General features: G+C 43.6%; 1 protein-coding gene across 1 annotated transcript in view; it reads left to right on the top strand.

The window, feature by feature from the left end:
* OBSCN (obscurin, cytoskeletal calmodulin and titin-interacting RhoGEF) overlaps positions 1–26,335 on the top strand; it is a 170,471-nt gene that overhangs the window by 19,794 nt on the left and 124,342 nt on the right. The window contains 14 exon segments of the mRNA XM_010712264.3: positions 1,290–1,592; positions 2,627–2,893; positions 3,563–3,838; positions 6,664–6,936; positions 9,508–9,783; positions 10,643–10,918; positions 11,598–11,873; positions 16,084–16,359; positions 17,663–17,938; positions 19,543–19,818; positions 20,567–20,842; positions 22,077–22,352; positions 24,121–24,396; positions 25,174–25,449. Coding sequence (XP_010710566.1) covers positions 1,290–1,592; positions 2,627–2,893; positions 3,563–3,838; positions 6,664–6,936; positions 9,508–9,783; positions 10,643–10,918; positions 11,598–11,873; positions 16,084–16,359; positions 17,663–17,938; positions 19,543–19,818; positions 20,567–20,842; positions 22,077–22,352; positions 24,121–24,396; positions 25,174–25,449 — 3,879 coding nt within the window.

Genomic DNA, 26,335 nt, shown 5'->3' with positions numbered 1-26,335 from the left:
TGGGATTTTAACCTCTAAAATGTTCAAAAGCAACCAGAGGGTGAACGTATTCACTATGCAAATACCTGCAGGAATAAACTTGTCATATATGACCTCAGGTACCATAATGGCCACATCTCTTTGGCTGCAGGTGAGGATGTGCCTTTGTGTCATTTCCTTTTGAACTGAATTCCTCAGCCACCAAACTTGGCTCTGCATAAATTGTTAAAACATGTCTTTCCTGACAGAGATCCCTGACAGCTATCACTCTTGGGAGACAAAGTTTACAAAATGCCTTCTGTGTGGGAGTGGCACAGAATTCAAAGGCAGAACAGGGGGCAGATTCCCAGAAGAAATTGGCTGTGGAGAACAGCCGAGCTCATGGACCAAGCAATTGAGACCTCATGGAGGAATGGACTCCAAAACCACTGCACAGCTCATTCATATCTATCATTTTACCTATAAAATGTTGTAGCTGGGCCACGTTTAGCTGGTCTGTGCTTAAACCTGTTAAGAAACCAGACTAAAACATTTCCACACTTTTGGAGCAGGTTCTTGAAAAGAAATGTAGACCGTAGGCTCCTGGTGAAGGAGTGGGTTTACACTGCCTCTCAGGATGCCACATCTGTGCCTAGAGATAGCAAAATATCCCTGTGCTTTTCCTTATGTAGTCCATGGTGCTTTGCCACAAGGCACATCCGTGCTCTTGTCTGTAGTTCTGGAGGTTCTGCTGTGGTTGAGGAGATGTGGGCAGCAGATTAGTACTAGTGCAAGTCAGTCGCTATTCAATGATGTATAGTAGGTGGATGAAGAGCAAAATCCCTTGTAAATTTTTTTTTTAAAGCCTGGATTCACACCACAGACTTTTGGACAATGTCTAATGGTGATTTAATCCACTTTCTGAGTGCAAATAACATGCAGTATTAGCCTGCTTTATCCAGGAACTGTACAGGAAGTGATATGGGTCTGTATCTAGCATTGAAAACTTCACCCTATGAATCGTTCATAGTAAACTCCGAAAGGATCTTCTATCCTTTCTTTTGCTTTGCAATGCAAAAATTTTACAGAGATTTATTAACCCAGGATAACGTTTGAGACCACTGTAAGCTCTAGTTTTTCTCTGTCAGATACAGTGGGTTTCTCACTGTTTTTCACATTTGGAGCCTCCCATCCCTGGACGTATTTAAGAGACATGGGGACACAGTTAATGGTGGGACTCAGTAGGTCATGCTGAAGGTTGAGTTTGATGATCTTGAAGGTCTTTTCCAGCCTAAATGACTTTACGATAAAATTTCTGTATTTCCGTTCAGTTCCCAGAAAACCTCCCACTCAGCCCCCAGTTGACCCCGTGGTGAAAAATAAAACAGAAACCTCAGTGACGCTGGCATGGTCCCCTCCAAAGATGCACCGCCCCATTCCAATCGATGGCTACGTTGTGGAACGCAAGAAACTGACTGGCTTTACCTGGGTGAGGTGCCACGAGTCTCATGTCCCTGTCCCAGAGTTCACGGTGAGCAATCTGTCAGAAGAGGCTGATTATCAGTTCCGAGTGTCCGCGGTCAATGCGCATGGACAGAGCCCGTATCTGGAATTCCCAGGGAGCGTGCACCTTGGTAAGCACAGAAACCCCAGCTGAAATGGATCAGTGTGTGCTGAGCAGCTGTGTTGGTTTCCTAAAGACATTTCCTTGACTTTAAGGAAAGCAGTGTGTTAACACACCAAGGTCTTTCGTTCTCTCCTAGTTTTCCTGTCTCATTTCAACCTCCACCTACTGCTAAGGTGATGCAAGTTATGTTTCTGTGACAGGGCTGTGAATATCCTTATATTATCTCACACGTGCAAGAGGCAGAGCTTTCTGTAACGGATCTTAAGCATATAAATGCTTCTTCCAGTACTCATGCAAGGGGAGAAGTAGAAATGTACTCATGATTTAATCTTCCATCTATAAATGAGATACCAGACTTGCATCTAAAGAGTGTTAATGTGATGATCATGATGCCATGAAAACCAAGTTCCAGTTGGTTTCTCTTTAACCTCAGAGCAACTAGAAGAAATGCAGGATTACACTTTATTTGTAGGGTGCCAGCGTGCCACAGAATCACTGTGTGCCATGGGGTTGTTTCTTCCTCTGATTCATTGCACTGAACAGTCTCTGCTTAGACTCTGGTCATTTCTGTTATTGTGTCATTCTTTTCCCTTTCTGCCTGAATACGCTTGTGCTTTCCTAGAATATCTAGAAGTGATTAATGGGCTGGGTAGAACTGCTGAGTATCTTTCTGAAATATAAGAGCAATACTTCTTATTTTAAAAAAAAAACAGCATAACACGCTTGTTAGGCATCCTGGGTGGTTTGAGATGCTTAGCAGGTCTGTTATGCCTTGAATGAGTACTAATTAACATATACCTGTTGTTTTATCTATGCAGAAAACAGGAGTTACTCTTGTGCCACAGGTCAGTTAACTGCAGCTGTAGAAACCAACTCCCATTCACCAATCGTGCACTGTATTCAGTGCATGCAAAACATGTGCAGGATTTTATTCTCATGACTCATTTAGTCTAAGAACTTTATTCTTAGGAAGACCTGTTCTGCTGCATGGCAGTCTTGTGCCTTTTGGTCTCAGACATACAAGTTGTTCTTCTTCCTCAGAACCAGTCCTGGCTGTGAAATCCCCCCTAACAACTGGTGAAGCTGTATATGGAGGGGATGCCATGTTTACCATTGACCTTACAACAACATGTTCCGGAACTTGGTACCTCAATGGCAAAGTCTTACAGGAAAGTGAGACCTGTATCATCAAGAGAACCCAAACTACTCACAGTCTAATCATAAAGAACGTCACCAAGAACGATGATGGAGCAGAAGTGAAATTTGTTGCCAAAAATGTTGATGTCAGCACCAAGATGAGAGTGAGAGGTATTTCCTTTGATCGAATGATCAAGCATCTTTCAGTGAAGGCATAGTTGCTGTGATCTGATGATTAGGACTGGGGCTGCAGGCATTCACTGTCTGTACCAAATATCTGAAATCGCATCACATGGACTAATGTGGGTCCTGGTAATGACCTAAACATGATAGCACTGAGTTTAGAGTAAGCCAATCTACCCAGCTGGGTAGCTGAACTAGAGTGCTTTGTGCCATCTGCTGAATGTCTGCAGTCCACAGCCATTGGTCAGTGCATTCAGTCACCAGCTCTACCACTGCATCACCTTAGAGCAGTACTTTCAGCTCCAGGTTCAGCCAGCCCTTCTGATTGCACTGGAATCATTTAGAAGCAGAGGAGCAATCATGCCAAACAGCTTTGCATGACAAAAGGTAACGAGTAAACATTCATTATGGGAGGACCTGTTTGTCTTTGGGTGAAAACCTCTGCAGAAGCATGTCTAGAGCATTATTAATCAGTAGAAAGAGATGTATTTTTTCTTAGTGAATATGGCAAGAAGACCAAATTAAACATGAATTGCTTAGTATTGACACGATATGAGTGCAGGAACAGAACATAATACTTTTTCAAAGATCTTGCAGCAAGCATTGATCATGTTAGCCTGATATAAATCGAAATAACCAGGCCTTTGCTCCTGACAGGTGCTGCAGTGAGATTTACCAATAAGAGCAAAGATATAGAAAAGATCTCTGCTCGGCTGCGTGAGGAAGCCAAGCTTCAGGCTGAGCTTTCAGACACAGATGCTACTGTGAAGTGGATGAAGGATGGGAAGGAGCTCAAGGCCAATGAAAAATATGAACTGCAGACTGTGGGGAAGAGACGCATCCTGAAAATTCACAACGTCGCAATGGAGGATGCTGGAACTTATCAGTGCATCTGTGAGGGGGATAAAATGCTCTATCAGCTTTCAGTGAAAGGTATGTGACGGTCTGGGCTGTCTTCTTCCTGCTCAAAGCCAACAGACTGCATTCACCTGACTCCCTGACATTGCAGCTGCTTTCAGACAGCATCTGGGGTGTTTTCAGTGGTTATTTTGGCTTGAACTGGCAAATCCACTTTGTAGAGCCATTTGATTTCTGTATTCTGTCCTGTGATTCGTCCTTAAGATACAGAAGGAATCAAGGGAAAGATAGGAAAAAGAGCATCCTAGTCTTCCTGCTCCTCTCTCCACAAGAGATGATGTAAATAGTTTTTTGTAGCAGTGATCCAAACTGTGGAAGAGACCTGTGAGGAGCTGCAGGGGTGTTGACCTAGCTGTCATTCCATGGTGGTTTTTTTCTTACACAGATGTAGTGAGAAACTTTTCCACTCAGCTCCCTGTTTTGCTGCAAGCTGTAGGTCTGATCTCTGAGATCCACATGCTGGGCCTTGATTACAGTAAATGAGAATCCTTTGTTTTCTCCGTTGGAAGATTTTCTATTTATGCAGAACACTCTGCAGATTGCATGAATACAAATGCACCTTCTTTCCAGCAGCGATTGCCTTTTTTTTTTCTTCTTTTTTTCCCCACTGAGTATGTATGAGGCTCTTCATCACATTCTACTGGCTTGTCACCCTTGTTGATCCATGCAGAAACAACAAAGCCCTAAAGTAGTGTATGCACTTTGGCATTGGAGAGCTTACTTAATTGGTTATTCTCAAAGAACAAACTGCAAAGAGGCATGGAGACAGCTCCAAACAAAATTGAAAAATGGGACTAAATTTATGGAGAGCAGAGCTTTCTGCCAACACTTGTCAGCTAGTCTTAATTTTGCTTTTCTTCTCTCTCTCTGTCCTGTTAGCATAATATTTCACGCTGGCAGATCTGCCCATAGAATTAATTGAATTAGCTGATGGACGTTTCCGTGTGCTTTGCACTGTAATGTGACTATCAAATGAGTAATCAATGCTGTTATTTTAAAATCTGTGTTGGCAAGCTGTAAGACAAGCAACTGCTGTTGTTAGATTGGTTACTGCAGAATCAGCTTTCGTATATCTCAAATATAGGGAAGGGACCCTTAAGGGTCAGCTCGTTCAACTCCCCTGCAATGAACAGGGACACCACAGCTCCATCAGCCCTGTCCAGCCTGACTTTGTACATCCCCAGGCTCACAGATCTTATATCCATGCCAGTATTTCACCATTCAGCATCACCGCCTGTATCTTTCTGTTCCTGTAAATCAGAGCTAGCTGGTAAATCATCTGATGTGAGGATCAGCTGTGTCTATCACATGGGCATCACGTGGCTGCTGGGAGGCTCTGTCGAGCTTCAGCCAGAGGTGTGTCACCCCTGGGCCTCATGCCCGAAGGAGCCCACAGGAAAGTGTTCTTGCAGTTTGTCATGCACTGCACTGCCACGAGACTTCACATGCCAGACATTCTCTGATATGTGACCTCCTGCATCCAGGCAGGACATCTGAGATGTCCCCTTCAGCCTGCTGTGGCTGCTGTTTCACCCTGGTTTTTCTAAGGAAGGGGAAGGCACGTGGATGAAACTGTTTGCCCCCCACACCTTTCAACCTGTGTGCCATGCTGGTGGAGAAGCAGAGATCTCAGCAGCATCCATCCTTTGCACGGAGGTTGGGTAGAAGAGGTGTTGTTATCCCATAAAGGAAGGTGGTGGGGTCATCATCCCTGGAGGTGTGCAGGAACTGTGGATGGAGATGTGGCCCTGAGGATGTGGTCAGTGGGCATTGTGGGGTGGGTTGGGATTGGAATCAAAGGAGGACCCCCATGTGTTTCACCAGGAAGCATAGCTGGTAACAACACCTTTGGAGCAAATTCTCGTAGGGTCGTGCTCAGCTGGTCCAGTCCAGAGGCTGTTCCTCCTTGGTGCAGTATCTGCAGTGAAAACCAACTTTGGTGTGGCTGTGCTCACATCCAGCAGTGGTGAGGGGACTACGATTATAAGAGACAGTTTCTGAAAAATGAATTAAATTTGACTGCATTATAGGATGGAGTTAAATGTATTTACAGGATCTTGGGCACCTCAGTGTCCATCAGCTAGCTTTTGAGCTCCTAAAACACAGGCGTTCTGTAAAATGTTTTGAATTTGTATTATACATGCATGTTCTTGGAATTGCAGAACAAATGCATGCATAATTCAGACTTTGATTTTAGCAGCTTTGACTTTACACTCTGAACAGACCAACTCAGTTGTGTGCACTGTTTTAAAATGATATGTTAACAAGAAGTTGGAAAACAAACTCCATTGCCTAAAGTAAAACGGGGCTGTGGCCTTAAGCTTAAACTTTTGGCAAAGATAGTGGTGAGGTTTTGAATATTTGCAGTCAATTATTCTGCTATGTGTTAATAGGGGCCAGTTTCATCATCTAACTTCCGTGCTCCAGTTAATTTCCAGAAAGGAATTCTGTTTTTCTTTTCAGTCCTAAGCGATATCTCCATCTTGATTTGTTTGCCAGGAGGTTACAGTGCAGTAATTGAACGTCCCCCATTGCTTTTCTTCCAGTTTGCTTATTCCAATTCTTTCCTTGGTTTTCCTATTTCAAATATTTTCTTGAAGCCTAGGACTTCCTCTTTTGGCACAGTCCCCTGTGTGGTGTATGTCCTTTGCCTGTTGGAGATAAGATAATTTGGTACATGATTTATAAAAGCTGCCAATTTGTTGGCTTCTGAACTGGAATCGAGCAATTAGAACCAAGAATGAACGTGTACATTTGGTCTTATGATAAATGAATACCTCATGTTCACCAATGTCCCTGCAATTATTTACCATCACTGCGTTATCCATATTTTGTTTCAGCACTGGCAAACTTCATAAACAAAGAGAAAACTGGAGGAGTTATCAGGGCTGTTGCTGGAAAGCAAGCTGAATTTGTTTCTGAGACCTCAGAAGCCAATGTCATGGTTAAGTGGTACAAAAATGGCAAAGAAATCACAGCCAGTAAGAAATTCACAATGGAAGATAAAGGGAAACTGCATAAGCTCGTGGCTTCGGCTGTGACGAAAGAAGATGAGGGAACATACATCTGCAAAATTGGAGATGACACTCTGATTTTTGATTTGAAAGTCTCAGGTAAGTTTGTGAGGCAGACGTGGGATCAGGATCCGTGTTAAGCACTTAAGACTTGGTTCATTTTACTTGTCTAGCCCTGTGGCTTTCCAGTGTTTAGGACAAAGATTGCACAGTACTATTTAAGCTGTTCTGACCTTACTGTGGTCCCTATGCAAATCCACAGTATGAGCAAATAACATAACCATGTTGTGATGAATTCAGGTCAGCTCTCACTCCAGCTGGGGCTGGAGTCACAACTTGACCCCTCACATCTGGGCTTCATTCTTCTAGTTCATGAATTGCCTCAGCACTTGTATTATCTTTGAGCCTATGATAGATGTCCTAAATTCTTAGCATGGGAATCTTGTCTCCTCTTTTGACAAATTAAACTCCATGTTTGGAGAGTTCAGTGTCTCCTACTGCACCCAAAGGACGTTCTGATCTCTGAGGTGTCTCCCTGAGGTGCTGTAAGCACAGCCATTAGCTCATGGCATGTGCCCATCAGCATAAAGTACATGTAAAGCACTGTCAGGTCAAGCCTGCAGGAGTAATGCTTGTTGCTGACATGTTCCTGTTCAGGGTGGAGCTGGAGGGTAAAATAACACAAGAAATTTTCAGTGAAATTCAATATCTGTGAAATTCAGCTGAATACATTCACAGAGCCTGGTGGGAAGATCTATTTTCTGGCTTATACCTTGAGTCTATTTTCTATAACCCAGTCCTCAGTCACAAACTGAAACTCTACTGAAAGCCTCTCGTTGTGTATGCATGTACTGCAGTGCAATGCTTGTGACCTTTAACAGCACAGCCATGTTACTCTGATCAGAGATAATGATCCTCTAGTCCAGCTGCCCTGCCATCACCACCATGATGCTCACCATCTAACTAACTAAAAACTCAGCAGACCTGATAAAGCAAGCACAGCACTGGATTTGGGGTCACTAGGGTTTCCTAAGATATTGAAGGATTGCTTGCAGGTGGTGTTGGCTTAGGTATTCACTCTGCATCCCACCTCCAGTTCTGTTTGGTTGAGAATCTTACATTTTGCAATTTCACTTTGAGTGTAATTCTAAGACTCTGGATTTATCTGTTGAAAAACTGATCTAAAACAAGTCACGAAGACTCTAGTTGAACTGGTTGACGCAGAGCAAAAGATATCCCCAAAAGACAACTTGCACTCTGAAGAACATTATTGGATGAGAGATAAGATTTAAAAAGTTCTGGTGCTGCCTTTGAGCATCAAATACAGAAGAAGCCTGCATGATTCCCTCAGATTGGATGCCTCCTGCTTTGGTGACCATGTGTATAGGGTTAAGGGAACCATAGCTGTAACTCCTATCACAAAACATCACGTGGCTCAGACAGAAAAGCCATCAAGCAGGGCTAATTAGGAGCACCAAATGGTCACAAGACAGATTACTTTGCTGCCCCTCAGACTATCTGTATGGTATTGATTTATGCTATTAGTTCTCAACAGCCTGACTCTAGAGGGACTGTTCCTCTTTGGTCATCTAGTTTTAAAAGAATAGATGGCTCCAAACTATTACAATTTTTAACAAAATATTTGTTCACTGCCATAAATGTGCCTGGCATAGCAATTGGCCTTGGTATTTTCAGTGACTGAAAGCAACAGTTGTTGCTAAAAGAAATGCAATACTAAGCTAGGACTGCCTGTAGCTGACAGTCATCAGTTTGCTCCTCAGGCAGGTTCTGTCTGGATGGAACGAAGGGCATGAAATACTGATGTGCTCATCAAATGCTGCTTGTTAGCTTGGAGACAGGGTGTTGAATAGGTTTGTTCACGTATTGCAAACACGTTACTTAGCTGCCTTCATTTTAGCTTCAGAAAAACGAGCAGAATACAGAATTGATTTAAAAAAAAAAGAAAAAAGGAAGCATCTGCATAGAACTTACTCTATACTTACACAGGTCTGTCATTAATGCCTTGGTGCAAAACCAGCAATCTCATGACATACTGGAATACGTGGGTGCATTTTAATAGGATGTCCACCAGCACTGAGGCTAAGCACTGCTTGAGAAGGATGAAAACAGAATTGCAAAGATTTTCCAGTTCCATGTGTTTGGCAAAATATACTGACTGTTATTCTGCAGCAATTTTACTTATGGAAACAGTCACATTTGGAGGCTTAACGTGTTAATAGAGAGTCATAGAATAGCCCAGTTGGAGTGTACCCACCTGGATTAACAAGTTCAACTGTGTGTATAAGTGTGTACGTGTATGGAAGATTACTTTATTCATATGTATCAGTGTATAAAGCATTAATCAACAGCCAGCTGCCAAACTGGAGGATGTTCTCTCTGGATGACCTGGAACTTGAGCAATGAGTATCCCAGTGCAGGTAACTGCAGTATCTCAGCTGGAGGACTTGCTGTGTAAGAGCAGCTTTAACACTGTCAAGGTTAAATTGCAGCAGAATCATGCACACGTTTGTATGCGAGTACCTCCAGAGATGAAGCTTGATCACCCAAGTGTGATGAGCAGAGAAATTACAATCAGTTCTAACTGTATCTTAACTCTGTGCTGAATAAGCCTGAGTCAGGATGTAAAGCACTTTCTCTTTTTCTCTTCAGATGAAGCCGTTAATTTTGTCAACAAGCCCAAAACGACTCCAGAAATATCAGTCAGTCCTTCTGAAGACCTGGAGCTGGTGTGTGAGGTGTCAGCTGCAAGCGGAGCTGTCGTCTGGAAGAAGGATCAAACAGAGGTAAAGCAGGACCAGAGGACAACCATCATCTCCCAGGGGACACACCGCAAGCTCATCGTCAAAAACGTGACCCTGAAAGACCAAGGGAGCTACAGCTGTGAAACAAAGGATGACAAAGCAACATTCCAAGTCAAAGTCAGAGGTGAGAAAATGCTTGGAATCCCAGGGATAAAGGAATGCTTCATTTTGTGTGTCTTGAATTTGTAGGATCAATTTACAGCCTCTCTGGTGCAAAACGTTTTGGCTGTAGGACTTGCTTTGCTGTCAAGTGTCATAGCAACACTGTTTTGCTTGTGCTTTTACATCCAGCACTGAATAAATGCAACAAATGATAGGCAAGGAGGGTAACTTCTGCACCTCTCACAGTCAGCTGCTGTGTGCAGGTTTACAGTGCAAGAAGACACCAGGCCTGCAAGGAGAGAGAAAAGGGGAGGTGTTCGAAGAGGTCTGGTTACGAAATTCGAATGACACAAATAGGTGGAAAATGCAAATAATCATAGACTCATAGAATCACTGAATGGCCTGGGTTGAAAAGGAGCACAATGCTCATTCAGTTTCAACCCTCTGCTATGTGCAGGGTCACCAACCAGCAGCCCAGGCTGCCCAGAGCCACATCCAGCCTGGCCTTGAATGCCTGCAGGGATGGGGCATCCACAGCCTCCTTGGGCAACCTGTTCCAGAGGGCTGTTCCCTTCTGGTTTAGTGGAACTATAGAGAGACATCAGAAGAAAAAAAGAGATGAGGGAAGAGGGTTCAGGCAGTGCACGCAGGTACTCAAAATCTCATGTCCAAATCTGTGTTCAGACTATGAAATGTTTAGCTTTGTCCCATACACCTTTCATTTCCCAAGGCAAAATAGAGAGAGGAAAGTGCTTTGATGTCTTAATGAGGCATCGTGATACTCCCTGTGAAGGGCAAGTAGAGTGAAATGGGGAGCTGGAGTAAGCTCTGCAGCAGACTACAGCAAAAATCTCTGTGTGACTATTGTGATCCCCCTGCAGAGAAAGAAGACGTGTTTACAAACAAGGAGAAGGTGCAGAAGGAGGTGAAGGCTGCAGCAACAGAAAATGCCACGCTGAGCTGCGAGGTGGCCCAGGACAAGACTGAGGTGAAGTGGTACAAGGAGGGGAAACTGATCACCTCGAGCAAGAAGTTCAGGGTGGAGTCAGAGGGCAAATTGCGTCGGCTGGTGGTGAGCCAGGTGGAGAAGAAAGATGCAGGGGAGTACAGCTGTGAGGCTGCTGGCCAGAAACTGACCTTCAGGATTCATGTCACAGGTGAGAGGGATGTTTCTCATCACAGAACGGTCCACGAGTCTCAGAAAGTGCAAAGCAAAATAAATCTCTCTCTAGGCTACAGGGACTGGGTAGATCTTCACTGAGAAATGAGAGATCAGGCAACCAGTTTATGTGTGCTCTGTCACAGAGATGCTTATAGCTAGATCTTAGTCTGTGAGCTGAATCCCACTTAACAGTCCTTTTTTTTTTTTTAATGAAAAAGTAGTGAAGTAAACAAAAATATAAACTGTTGTGATTTAGAGGGATTAAAGTAGGGCTAGCTGCCTTATCTGTAGTAAAACAGGGCTGGAATCATTCTCAAGCAAACATCTAGAGTGGATGACGCTTATGTCTGAGTACCAGCAGCAGATGAGGTTAGTGCATGCTTGTGCATGACATCATGGAACAAAATGACAGGTATCATGTGCATCCATAGAGATGGAAAGAACCTGAGCTTCTCAGGCACCAGAATATTTTGCTCAGAAGCAGCTGATATGTTGTCCTCAGGTTGTACACAGGGCCGTGTCCCATCTGGGCCGTCTCCTCACTATGATGGGGCCATTCTAAAATGACAGAGCTACACGAAAACTTCTTGTAAGCAGGAGTTTGTATTTAGAATGAAAACTATAGAATGCATGAACATACTTGTGCACTGTAAATTGCTTCTTCCAATCTGCAGAAGCAGAGGATGCTTTTATCAACAAGGAGAAGGTGCAGAAGGAGGTGAAGGCTGCAGCAACAGAAAATGCCACGCTGAGCTGCGAGGTGGCCCAGGACAAGACTGAGGTGAAGTGGTACAAGGAGGGGAAACTGATCACCTCGAGCAAGAAGTTCAGGGTGGAGTCAGAGGGCAAATTGCGTCGGCTGGTGGTGAGCCAGGTGGAGAAGAAAGATGCAGGGGAGTACAGCTGTGAGGCTGCTGGCCAGAAACTGACCTTCAAGATTCATGTTACTGGTAGGAAACACATTTTGGTTGACATTTCATTTCCTTTTCTTTGTGTCTGTATTTTCTTTCCTCCTTTTTTATCTGTCCAGAGAGTAAAAATACTTTTGAGATGCCTTTTGATGTTTGTCTAAGCTAACATTTCAGTAAGGTTTTCTAGGGCACAAGAAGTACACTTGTTACATGTAGGTATCCTGATATCAGCCACTCAACTGCCTGTAATTCTCCTGATGCTCTGATGTTGAATCTAGAGTTTTTGCTAGCAGGCACTGCTCTGTAAAACCTGTTCCAGGGTGGTATTCCTTCTCTTCTTTTTGCTACTCCTGCATGAAAATCTTCGTATTTTCTCCTTTTCATTAATCTTTTCTCTGCACAATGTCATATCTCCCAGAACAGAAAATTTCTTTGATTATTCCGCAGTCTGGCCATGGAAATTTGTATGTGAACATGTCCTTTTAACTCTGCCATGAAACTGTTTTCAGAAGGATGAAAAAGAAATGCTTACAGATGTGTGCAGCTAAAATTATGATTTATTTTTAACAACATTTCATCCAGCTCTTCCCCTACAACTGCTTTCAACATCTGTCTGTGGGTGTCCAACTGTGATGTGTACAACAATGTGCAACACTGCTCTACCAATCCATATTTCAACAGTAGTATTTACAGATCTCTACTGTGGCTGCACTGAGAAGGTTTGGTTGTAGGTGGTAGCATGTCTAAGAACTTTTGGCCAGATGCACTGCGCTTTGCCTATGGCTTGTTGAATCCAAAGTTGATGACTATTCATTCCATGTTCTGTAGACGTAATGACCAGTCATTAATCCATTTATTTTTTCTATTTGCACTTTTCTCATTAGCCTGAGAGTTTAGCACAGAGGCAGATCTATCACTCCAACTGCAGTAGAGATTGCTTTGGTGTCAGTATATTTTGCACAAAATCCAGTAAATTTTAACTTATGCTCCAGATAGTCATGGGCACATCAGATTCTTTCTGAGTGACCATTTCTGAACTGGCCGATGACACCGTTTTTTCTTTTGTTTTATTCATTGTTACACTCTACTGGCTTTGCTCATAAGTCAACTTGTTCTCTATTATCTTTACAGTTCTTGTCTCATATGCTGAGCTGATCAGGACAGGGAATCTATTTTCTCCTTTCTTACGGCATTGAACACACTGGAGCTTAATCCTGGTGGTCAGGGTTTGGCATTTTATTAGCTATGTGGAGGAGCAACTGTACTGGGAGTCTACTGACTTTCTGCTCACACACAGACTGGAGACCTGGAGTCTTTGCAGGGCATAACTTGCGTTCTGTTCCCTTGTAAAGGTTGCAGTCTTTGCTGCTCTCTCTGTCTTGAGGCATTCTGCTCCTTCTGTCTCTGGTGTGCAACATGCCTCTGCTCCTGTAGTAGACAGATTTCCTTCTGTCTCTGGTGTAGACTCTAAACTATCAGCTCTTACTGTTCACACACCACGTGGATGTGATTTGGGGCCTTTGGATCTTTTTCATGAGTTGTGTAGCTCATGCTTTTGGCTCAGGAAATTGACAGCTGGATTACAGGAAGGGTAGGTTTGAGAGAGATCTGTCAGAGAAAACGAAGCATGAACAATGATGGAAAGACCATGGCAACAGCTGGAATCAACCAAGTTAATCATCAGTGAGTGGCCAAAGCCAGCCCACGTATTACTGCAGAGCTGTAGAGAGAAAACACAGAAATGTATGCTTTTACACTTGAGTTTTGCTAGCTGAGGGCTATTCTTAGCTGTTTGCCTCAGAAACGAAAGGTTTTCTGTTCTCTTTCAGACTGGATGACCTCATGGTTGCACAGGGTAATGTAATACCTCCCCCTCTGCCATAAGTGAAGAGTGCTTGCCTAGCTACCGTTGCTGTATTTCTCATGTGTACCACTGTAACGTGACGTGCAGGTCCAGCACTCACTGCAAAATGATCTGGTGTGAAAGTCAGGAGGGATTATGAGTACTCTGAGTGGTTGGCTCTTTCGCTGCAGAAATCCTCATCTTACAAGCTTATCCCAAAGTGCAATGGCTTTCTGAGTCTTAATTTATCCTCTTACCATTGCACTCAGAAAGCATTTTAGGGTTCCTGTACCCCAGGGTTCTGCTGGTAGCACAGAGCCATCCCATTTTAAGGACATCTTGAAGGTTAGGTGCTCAGTGTTGAGCATTATAGGATGCAGATAGGGCCTTCTTGCTTATCATAAAGAAAAAGTGCTGCACACCTTGGAGACCTATAGAAAAAATATAGTAAAAAGGGCTGATTCTGCCATCTCATTATCTCAATATTTGTGGTGTACACTGAAATCCTTATTTGAAGTGGGCTGAAGCTCCATCACCTTGATTTTAGTGGAACTTTACTTGCAAATGATGGTAGAAATTGGAAGTGTCATCTACAGTGATTACTTGCTTAGCTTGAAGATGTGTTTCTGAGGCAGATTTCTGGCTAGTATAAGTCATTTTGTAAGCTCATTAAAAGATACAGTCACATTTTCCCATTGCTATAAAAATGCTTAGTGTTGAAGGGCAAGAATGCAGAGGATGAGTAACTCCTTCTGTGCTGCTGTGGTTGAACCCAGCAGCAGCTCAGCACCACAAATTCTCTGCTCACTGTCCCCAGGTTGGATAGGGGAGGGAACTGAAAGGATAGAAGTGTGAGAACTCATGAGCTGAGGAAAAGGTAGTTGCAGCTAAAGCAAAAGCTGTGCATGCAAGCAAAGCAAACCAAGGAATTGATCTGCCAGTTCCCATCAGCGGGCAGATGTGCAGCCACTTTGAGAAAAACAATTCTCATAATGCATAATGGTTTCTTGGGCAAACAAGATTGCTCTGGACATCTCTCCCTTCCCCCTTCTCCCCCCAGCTTTTATTGCCAAGCATGATGCCATATGTTTGGTACATTCCCTTGAGCTTTCTCCCAGCCCAAACCCAGGACACTTGCTAATTTTTAGCAAGTAATATTAAACTTAGCACTCAGACAAGTAAGTGGAACTTGTTTGGTTAATGCATCCTCCATATTTATCATCCAAGTTTTGGATAGAAGCTGAAACGCTTATGTTTTTTTCATCCAGTTTTTAATGCAGAATGTGGTGTGTCCTTGAACTCTTACCAAAGTGTTGCTTGATCTACAAGTTGACTGGAATGCATTTGTGAGAAGTTTTGCATCATTTGCTTGGTATAGGCCACGTATGTTGTCTTGTTAACAAGCAAGCCTTCTGATCTTCATAGAATCATTCAGGTTTGAAAAGGCCACTAAGATCCCTGCATCCAGCCTCAACCCATCCCACAGTGCCCACTGGCCACATCTCTCAGTGCCACATCTCCATGGTTCTTGAACACTTCCAGGGATGGTGACCCTACCACTTCCCTGGGCAGCTGTGGCACTGCATCACCCCTATTTTTAAGAGGAAATTTTTCTTAACATCCAACCGGCACCTCCCCTGAAAATCATCAATCAAAACCGGGGCTGTTGAAGACGAGTGGAGACAATGGTACTTCTACAGTCAGTACAACCAAGGGAGCTCAAATGTAGAGCATATAAACTGCATTCTTGCATTGGCTTGCTGCCCTGCTTCCTCGCCTTCATTGGACTGCAGTGCTGGTGGCAGAGCCGTGGTGTGAATCCTGGCATTGCATGTACTGCGACGGTCAGCAGCACAGGAGCTTGACCTGAACTTACCCTGCCAGGCAACTGCTGCCACTCAGAGATCAGACAGCTTGCAGAGGAGAAAGTCATGAAAGAAGGGAAAAGGATGGTAGCAGGAGGTTTCACAGGGTTACAGTGGGGAGGAAGGCGATAGGAAAGGTCATGGAGGGGTTTGCCATGACTGCTGGGGTGCAGGAGCCTTCCTGGTCACCTGAGCTGGGTACACCTGAATATGGTTGCATGAATGATCTGGATGAATGGTCTTTCATGTCTGCACTGTAAATAAAGGGCAGTGTCAGTCCCCCCATACCTGCTAGTCCTGCATTCATCCTTGGAGCCTGTGCATCTGTAGCAAGTTCAAGACCCTGGGATCTTTTCTGGGACCCAAACAGGCATAGGAAGCTTATTCTAAATTGGGCTGTTGTTAGTAGCTGGCACTAAGAAGTCCATCATGTAAGTGCATCAGAAACACTCTGCACTTCTACAGCTTTTTGTAGGGCAAACCATGGGGTAAAAATGGAAGCCCGTTTGTTTAGGGTTTTTATCTGTTTTCCAATCTGCAGAAGCAGAGGATGCTTTTATCAACAAGGAGAAGGTGCAGAAGGAGGTGAAGGCTGCAGCAACAGAAAATGCCACGCTGAGCTGCGAGGTGGCCCAGGACAAGACTGAGGTGAAGTGGTACAAGGAGGGGAAACTGATCACCTCGAGCAAGAAGTTCAGGGTGGAGTCAGAGGGCAAATTGCGTCGGCTGGTGGTGAGCCAGGTGGAGAAGAAAGATGCAGGGGAGTACAGCTGTGAGGCTGCTGGCCAGAAACTGACCTTCAGGATTCACGTCACAGGTGAGAGAGTTGTTTCTCATCACAGAATGGCTCATGAGTCCCACTTGGTTTCCAGTTTTACCTGAAATTCTCTACAGATCCCTGCTGGCATTCAGCTGCTGTGTTTGAAAGGGAAGGCTCTCCTGAGAGTGCCTTGTATGTTTCCCAGCCTGACAAAGATATTTTGGATGCATGGGGCATGTCAAATTGCCCAAGATGCCTGTATGTGGGCAACTGAAGTATGGTCAGTTGTGGTCAATACAGCCTGAGGAGTGAGCTGCCACCATCAGGTGTCTGCTGTAGGGTGAGGCGAATCACCCACTGCCTTCCACTGAAGGTCCCCACTGAGTACAGCTGAGCTTCAAATCCCTCATTCTCATTGGGAAACTGAAGCTTGAATGCCTTACTCTGGGAGCTGAGATCAACCCTAACTCTCAGGTGGCTGAATTTAAGTGCAATTAGCTTTTGTCATGATGTCATATTCATTACTACTGAGAATCAGCAGCGGCCTCTGAGTTTCAGTAACTAAACCTTATTTACACTATTGGGGATTTGGTAAAGAATTGAGATTGGTTTGTAGGTATGCAGTAAAAGAAGTACTCCTGTCGACAAGGACAGAAACAAATACCTAATCAGGGGTCATATAAGTACTGCATGAGTACATTGTTCTGTGTAAATAGCATTTCAGTTTTGAATAAGCAATATTTAAATTACTTTTTTTTCTAGAGAGTCATTCCTGAGACCTGCATATCACACATGCTTATATTCGGTATTTTCTTTTGCTTCCAATTTTTAATCGGTGTAATCATAAAAAATCACCCCCTTCTAAAAACAGATTTTTTAGGAACAAGTTATGCACAGCTCCAAGAACACATAGAAATGGAGTTAAGGAGGATCTCAATAGATTCACGTAATGCATCCTTCTCTGGTGTGTTAGTGTATCCAGATTCCCAACCACTTATTGGGGGAGGTTGCAAGGAGCTCTTTTAGAAACAGCTCTGGGCTTAAATAAGGAAAATATTTGCTCAGAAACCTTAATTATTAGAAAACATTGAAGGTATGAAGAATATCTAAAGGTATGATTATGAAGAATATTTAAAGATATGAAGAATATGTGGATATAGCAGACAATGAATGAAGTGTTGGGTTATTGGTAATTAATAGACAGAACGTATTTAATCTGGATCACCTTTAGTACAAACGAGACCATTCTAAATTGACAAATGTACCTGAAGTTGTTATATGCAGCATTTTGCATTTGGTTTTGAACACACTGGACAGTGTGAATATACCTGTGCATTCTAAATGTTCTCCCAATCTGCAGAAGCAGAGGATGCTTTTATCAACAAGGAGAAGGTGCAGAAGGAGGTGAAGGCTGCAGCAACAGAAAATGCCACGCTGAGCTGCGAGGTGGCCCAGGACAAGACTGAGGTGAAGTGGTACAAGGAGGGGAAACTGATCACCTCGAGCAAGAAGTTCAGGGTGGAGTCAGAGGGCAAATTGCGTCAGCTGGTGGTGAGCCAGGTGGAGAAGAAAGATGCAGGGGAGTACAGCTGTGAGGCTGCTGGCCGGAAACTGACCTTCAGGATTCATGTCACAGGTGAGTGAAATCGCTTCATCTGTATTGAACCCCTCAAAAAAAAAGGAGGGGAAAGTTAAATGGCTTGACACATTCAACCCCAGCAGTCAGTGATGTAGACAGAACTTACATTCTACTGTTGAACTCGTGTACTTTTCACAATCTGTTTGCCTTTTGAAGCTGTGAATGCAGAGGAGTTTGGCAGCCTAAGCTTAGGACACGCTGGAGATAATTGGATCTCAGGGAAATGCAGTGATAGCAAAATGAGAATTCAATAATTACAGGGGAAATTAAAGAATATTAAAAATATCTTCAGAGCACAAGCACTCCCTTGCAAGTACTTCTTCCTAAGTAATCTCAGAGACAGCATTTGGTCTCAATGCTGGAAGAAGGCATTAGTGGTTTCTATTAAATTAAAGAAACCTATACCTATAAATGGTATCCACGTATTTTCTTTTGTTTGCTCCTCTATAGCAGGTCTGAAGGCAATAAAAAGGCTTAAAGCTGGTGCCTTTCTTTCCAGAAAGACGGGAAGACAAACTTTCAATATATTAGGAGAGTCTCATATGAAAGATGGAAGAAGACTTTTTACCAGGGTCTATAACAACAGAACAAGGGGCAATGGGTTTCAAGAGTGAAGAGGGTAGATTCAGTTTGGACATAAGAAAAGTTCTTTATGATGGGGGTGGTGATATACTGGAACAGATTGTTCAGAGAAGGTTGTGGGTGACTCATCACCAGGAGCATCCAAGGCCAGGCTGGATGGGGATCCTGGGCAGCCTCATCTAGTAATGATGTCCCTGATATAGCAAGAGGTTGGACTGGATGATCTTTAAAGCTTCCTTCTAACCCAAACCATTCTATGATTCCATAGGGGAAACCATTTTATTATGGCCTCTGAAAATTAATGAGATATTAGAACTGTTTTCAGAAATAAGTAGGAGAGAAAAATAGATTTCCTCACTATGACTTAATCACAAACAGGATTTAACCTTGACCCTCACCTGATAGTCCTGATAAACTTAAAGCAAACTGAGGAGTTCATATATTAGTTTGTTTTTGGTTCTGAGCTGGTGCAGTGCTGAACAAGTACAGTACCATGGGGCTAACTAGTTTCAGTACATTACAGACACACAGCCCTGGGTTGACACATCCCTGGAGCACTGAGGAAATAAAGATAATAAATACACAATGTTAATTATTGCGAAGACTGCTTCTCAAGCCTAGCTTGGCTTTTGCTGGGAAAACAACTTACAGCTGTCAGCTTGTTTGGACAATTTAATGCCTGTCCCCTTACATGAAACAAACTTTTCAATGACTATGTATGCTGTTGTGCTGCTGGACACTGGGGAAATGAGTATTTTTCTGAAGATTTTGGAAGATGATACTAGTAGAAATGAAAACAATTTTAGGGCTATCTAAGCTGTTTGGGGATGTCAGGGAGGAAGTTCTTTGCTGGCAATTGACGTAGTTCAGATGTTGGCATTCAGTTGATAGCACTGGCAGGAAATGTGAGTGGGAAAGCTGTCCTCAACAGTACAGCCCAAAGACTAATGTGGGCATTTGGGGAAGGCTGTGTAGAAAAGATTCGTGTTTTAAATTTGCCCATTTGCCTTCAATTCCAGAAGCAGAGGATGCTTTTATCAACAAGGAGAAGGTGCAGAAGGAGGTGAAGGCTGCAGCAACAGAAAATGCCACGCTGAGCTGCGAGGTGGCCCAGGACAAGACTGAGGTGAAGTGGTACAAGGAGGGGAAACCGATCACCTCGAGCAAGAAGTTCAGGGTGGAGTCAGAGGGCAAATTGCGTCGGCTGGTGGTGAGCCAGGTGGAGAAGAAAGATGCAGGGGAGTACAGCTGTGAGGCTGCTGGCCAGAAACTGACCTTCAGGATTCATGTCACAGGTGAGAGAGAACACTGTTCAGCCTTTCTTTCCTATGTCTGGACTATTTTAGAAAATGACTGTTAGCCTGTAAGTTTTTCCTGTTATGCCGATCTTCGGGGTGGCTTATTTCTGATGAGGAAATTGAACAAATTATTCCAAATGCAGTCTTGACGCATCTCCATCCTTTAAAATCTACAGGAATTTCCCTTTGCTGTGGGAATGAGGCCATAGAAAGGAAAGTTCTGATTGCACTTCTCCATTCTCACATGCTGGTACCACTGGTACAACTCTGCAATGCAACTGATTCTCAGGAAGTTTCAGAACAAGGGCTTTGTGTCATAGCACTAGGGTGCGTGTGCCCTATTTCTTTGTTTGGAAGGTCTCATTTCAGCTTGTGAGAATACTACAGGAATGTTTTGCATAAGTTAATGTTTCTAAGACATGAAGTAAATTGCAGCTAGGGGAGGAAAGAGACATGGAGAGTCATACAAGAAGCATCACAGAATGGCTTTTGTTGGAAGGGACCTTAAAGATCATCCAATTCCATTCCCTGTCGCTGACAAGAATACATTCCACTACACCAGGTTGCTCTAAGACCCATCTAGCCTGGACTTGAACGTTTCCAGGGATGGGGCATCCACACGTTGCACAACTTCTCTCCACATCATTCTACTGGGATATCAGAGAACTGATTCATTTTTCTGACTCCTTCCCAAAATCCTGCTCTTCTTCCAAGTGGCCCAACTAATGTATCTCTCTCTTCTCAGAGCCAGAAGTTGTATTTACAAACAAGGAGAAGGTGCAGAAGGAGGTGAAGGCTGCAGCAACAGAAAATGCCACGCTGAGCTGCGAGGTGGCCCAGGACAAGACTGAGGTGAAGTGGTACAAGGAGGGGAAACCGATCACCTCGAGCAAGAAGTTCAGGGTGGAGTCAGAGGGCAAATTGCGTCGGCTGGTGGTGAGCCAGGTGGAGAAGAAAGATGCAGGGGAGTACAGCTGTGAGGCTGCTGGCCAGAAACTGACCTTCAGGATTCATGTCACAGGTGAGAGAGAACACTCTTTGCCCTTTTCTTTCTATTTCTAGAATAATTTCTAGAATATTTAGAAAAACAGTTATTCTTGTATATTTCCTATTAGGTGTCATATTTTTGGAAACCATGACTGGTATTGATTAGGTCTGATGGAGAAATGATGAAAAGAGTTTGAATATATTTCCCTTTATATCTCCTCTAAAAAGCTTTAGAAAGTCCTTAGGACAGGCAGCTCCATCCTTTAAAAACTTCCACAGTTTCCCTTTGCTGTGGGAACAGATCCATACACAGGAAGGTTCTAACTGTACCTCTCTATCCCCACACACTTGTACAACTGGACAACTCTGCAATGCAGCTGATTCTCCAAGTGTTTTAGAAGAGGGGCAACGTGGTGAGCATTTGGGTATCAGCCCAATGTCTGATCGCTTTTTATTCATCTTGGAATGGCTCATCATCCTGTGGGGAAGATATAACTGGAAGGTTTCGTGTAGATTAATATTTCTAAGGCATCAAGTAGTTGGCAGCAAGGGGAAGAAAGTGGTGTGGAGAGTCATCCAAGATTCATTGCCCTGTTGCTCCAGAGTAGGAAAAACAATTTTGTTTTCTGACCTACCCTCTGCCTCCTAATTCTCTTGCAAGTGACCTGACGAATGTGCCTCCTGGAGGATGAGGGTATTTCACCATTTGGATGCAATAATGTGAGATAAGTTAAGCTTTTCTCAGGGTGGGATGGGAAATAGTGACAAAGTCCTGAACATAAAGTCCTGAACATGAAGTCCTGGGTCTGTCACTCTTTGCAGTGAACAGAATGACCCAGTGCTGATAGCAGAGGCAGCTGTTGGGAACAAAAGAAATGAATGATATGGGTCTCTGATGCAGCATGGTGCATTTCCTGACACTAGGAATTCGTCAATTTGCACTCAGCTTCAACCAAAATTATTTCTTCCTTTGACTGCAGTACAGTGGCTTTAAGAACCACCCAGGTGATATCCTAGCTTGCTGCACAGAGATAGTTGCTTTATCACAAAAAGATTATTAAAAGCTTCTGTTTAGGAAACAGAACTACAGCAGACAGACAAGCAAATGAAAACCAAGCAAATCACCTTCCATGGCACAGTTTCCATCTTTTTTCAGCAGATTTAGGTGTGTTCTGCCCGGTCAAAGAGATGGCTTTCCATTGTTCCTGTAAGCCAGAAGGGCAGTGGGCAAATTCATACCTTGGACATGAATCTTTTTCTCCTCTCAGAACCAGAAGTTGTATTTACAAACAAGGAGAAGGTGCAGAAGGAGGTGAAGGCTGCAGCAACAGAAAATGCCACGCTGAGCTGCGAGGTGGCCCAGGACAAGACTGAGGTGAAGTGGTACAAGGAGGGGAAACTGATCACCTCGAGCAAGAAGTTCAGGGTGGAGTCAGAGGGCAAATTGCGTCGGCTGGTGGTGAGCCAGGTGGAGAAGAAAGATGCAGGGGAGTACAGCTGTGAGGCTGCTGGCCAGAAACTGACCTTCAGGATTCATGTCACAGGTGAGACAAGTATTGTCTGTATTACAGCAGAGAATAATAAAGCAAAAACTGTAGTTGCTGTTATACAGTGATCCAGTTGCAATTGTCTGTGCTGAGCTTTTTCTTCCCTGCACTCGATCGCCTGGATTTGTAGCAAGTGAAGTATTTGGTTTTAGTGTGTCACAAAGGCCTGTTTCAGTCTGTAGAATAATAATTGCTGATATACCTACAATGGAAGCAATATTCAAGATATTATTCAAATCCCTCCTGTGCCTGAGATCCCAAATAGTGATTCTTGTTCATTGAAACACTCAACCAAGACAAGTATGTCTTGTGTGGTGAGGCTGGAGTGCAGTTCTGTGTGCAGCCTGTCATGGGAGGAGCAGCAGGAGCTCCTCCTAGCAGCACACTGCCTGCTTACTGTGCCTTTATGTTGGAGGTTGCATCTGGAATGATGAGTCTGCCACTCACAGTAAGAGACCTGATAGAGCTGAGCTGAGCATTCCTGGAACCCAAAGTAAAATATCTGCAAATCACGCACAAGAACAAAGGACTGGGTTGGTGAGGCAAAAAAATAGAAGAGTAAGTTAGGAGCCATCAGGATGAGGAACAGAAACATTTTCAGCTGCGTTTAAAGGTGGGCAGTGGAGAGACGTATGCCCAGAGTGCTCCTGCTGTGAAGCATTTCTGAATGCAGTGCTGGACCAGCAGAAAGCAGCTGAGCTAAAATTTCTGCTGATAACCAGCAGAAGAGCAGTGTTAAAATGAAAATAGCTCCAAATGGCAGTAAATAGGCGAATAAGTAACAGAGGAGCATTTTTCTGTTTCACATTTTGCTTGCTTGGTTTCTTCTCTATTCTACTGTAAAGCATCTACTTATCACAAGAAAACATTCCTTAGAAGAATCTTTTCAGGAAAACACCTAAGTATTTTTTCTCATGCACTTTTTTGTTATAAGATTTCCATTGTGAGAGAGCCATTGAAAAATTCTTTCATGTCACACTTTCAACCTCATTTCTGAAGGCTTTGTGGCTGGAACGTGTTTTGTCATTTGCCATTCTGGCATTGGCACTCACTGTGATAGGTTGCAAATGTTTCTTTTTCAGTTTGTGATATAACATACTTGAGATCTCAGCCTTCAAGATGCCCTAACATTTTGCTGGGTGCTTAATGGCCTTTGGTCAGGAAAGGCTCCTAGCTGCTAGGTTCCCAACCTATTTTAAGCTTGTGATGTCAAAAGGAACCATGAAGTTGCAAACATACTTGTGTACTTTGCCAGCCACTATGCTGGGCTACCTGAGTGCTCTAGGGAGAGCATATTTCCTTTGTGCCTTTCACAGTCACAGCTGTGGCAATGAAAGAGGCCATGAGGAGTGTGTTCAAGAAGCCAGGAGTACTGTTCTGGGGCATGAAAAGTGAAGCAGGAAGCCAATGGCTTTGCTATCACACATTTATGTGTCTTTGATGTTTCACTGTGGGTCTTTAGTAGAAGGAACTCAGGGGCTTTTGGTTGCCTGGAGGAAAGATGTTCTTTGGGAACGTTTGGGTTAAATATGTTTGCAACCATGGGACTGGTGTGAAGGCTCCTCTTGGTTCCTTTTCAGTTCCTAGGCTCTTTCTTGCCTAGATTTGGCATTACAGTTTGCTTAAACAGAAGAGTTGATATAGTGAAGGCAATCAGTATGGGCACGATTGGTAACCTAAAAGTTTTCCAACCTGGACATACAAACCAGTAAGATGGCTTCATTTCAGTCCCTCAATCAATACTTTCTTTCTGTTCTGCACTCAGAGCCAAAAGCTGTGTTTATAAACCAGGAGGAGGTGCAGAAGGAGGTGAGTGCTGTCCTGGCAGAAAGTGCCGCCCTCAGCTGTGAAGTAGCACAGGATACAACCGAAGTAAAATGGTACAAGGATGGAAGACTGCTTGCCTCCTCTAGAAAATTCAAAATGGAAACTGTGGGCAAAACCCGGCGTCTGGTTGTGGAGCAGGTGGAGAAGAAAGATGCTGGAGAATACATCTGTGAGGCTGCTGGCCAGAAGCTGACCTTCAAGTTGGAAGCAACTGGTGAGCATCCACTCTGTGAGCACTAAGCAGCAATCCATGTGGCTTAGAGGAAGACTGGCTATCTTCTACCCTGTGGGCATGGTGCAGCCACGATTCCCCCTGGAACAACATCAATGAACTGCACCACACATTAGATTCTCCTTTTTAAGGTAGTGGTAGCAAAGTGAAAATCTGGTCGTGAAATGTTTTTTGGCTAAGGAAATGCTAGACAGATTTTGTTCATCTTTAGTCACCTCATCACCTGATCTGTTTCAGTGACCAGGAGCTGAAAGTAGGCATGGGAAGTTCTGAAGAGCAGAGAGAGAGATAGGGAGGAAGGTGATTAGGACAATTCCCTTTGCTGCTGTGTGTTCCAGAACTGCCCAGTTCCGTGGCAAAGCACTGTACGAGATGGAGAGGCCAAGAGAAAGGGAGTAAAATGAATAGAAAATAAGCCATACTCAGCATATTAATACTTCTCAATTAGTTACAGAATTCTGGAAATGGCAGAAGAATTACACAGGTAACTTTACTTTTAAGAAACACATTTTCCCAGGTAGCAAATAAAATGCATACTTTAATTCCCATTCCTTTGCTTCTCTTCTAAGCAGAAGCTCTGGATTTCCTGATGGATCATTTTCTTTCTTTCTACTCAGCAAAAGATTGTATTAGCCATATTCTTACGTTGTAACAGATTATGGAGCTGGTGTGCATTTGTGAGTCATGGAAACTGAAAACTGCTGTCTTTGAGGATTTGAGAAGTTATTATTAGTTTTCCTATTTCAATATCTTTCCCAGAACCAGAAGCTAAATTTGGAAAGGAATTTGTCCAGAAGGAACCTCTCATTGTACAAGAACATGAAAGCATCACTCTGACTACTTCAGTAACACCTGAAACAGCTGTAGTGAAGTGGTACAAAGATGGAAGAGAAATCAAGGCGAGCAAGAAGTATGAGATCAAGAGTGATGGGGCATCCAGGACTCTGACAGTGAACCTGGCAGAGAGCACAGACACTGCCGTGTATGCTTGCCAGACAAAGAATGACAAGCAGGAATTCAAAGTAGAAGTGAAAGGTGAGCAGATAGCAGCCTGCAAATTGTGTTCCTTCCTAGCAGCTGCTCTTTTCTTATGGGAGGATGAAGTGAAGAAGATTGATCTCTCTTAAAAGCTGTTCCAACCTTTATACTTTAATTGCTGTTGCAACTGCTGTGGCATCCCCAACATAGACCAGAAAAGTCCTTCTTGCCTCCAGAGATCCAAGTTTGTCCTCTGCTGGCTGCTTGAGAGCTCAAGTACTATGATGAGCTCTTTTCCTAGTGTTTGCTTCCCTCCTAAAGCAGTTGGTAGGGCACGGGCAGAGCCTCAGCTCTTCCTGACTCTGCTAAGCATGAAAAATCTGATGAGAAAGATGTAGAATGGGATTTATGTCCCTTCAGACACCTACGCTGGAGAAATCTGCAGCTGGGTTGCACCCCACCAGCTCCATTCAGCTGTGACTGCATGGGAGTGGTTGCTAGCAGGTCACGATCCATCCAGCAGGTTGAATGTGTCACATCCCATTGGCTGTGTCTGCAGTTACATGAGGTACAAATGTGGCTGCTGGGGTTCTGGCGTCTGTACAGATTTTTAATTGTGTTCAGGCAAATTAGACTCTGATGTTATAAAAAAAAAAAAAACACAAAAAAACCCACACAACAAAACAGCAAGAAGGGACAGTCCCAACAACCAACAATAGCAACAAAAAACCACCATGCATCTCATCAGGTAGAAGATTAGAAACATAGGAAGGTAAACTTCAAGCCTCTTTAAGGCACTGTTCTTGTGTTGCAGAATGATAAAGGTAATATAATTCCATGTCAGTAAAATCTCTCCAAATTTCCATATTTTGGGTTAATTTCAGCCTACTCCGATCCCCAAGTCTGTCTGTTTGCGGATTTTTTGTTTGTTTTGATTTTCTTG

This window comes from Meleagris gallopavo, chromosome 6 (assembly GCF_000146605.3).
Source record: "Meleagris gallopavo isolate NT-WF06-2002-E0010 breed Aviagen turkey brand Nicholas breeding stock chromosome 6, Turkey_5.1, whole genome shotgun sequence".
Taxonomy (NCBI): domain Eukaryota; kingdom Metazoa; phylum Chordata; class Aves; order Galliformes; family Phasianidae; genus Meleagris; species Meleagris gallopavo.
Note: the sequence above shows the minus strand (reverse complement) of the source record. Positions and strands in the feature narration are given on the sequence as shown.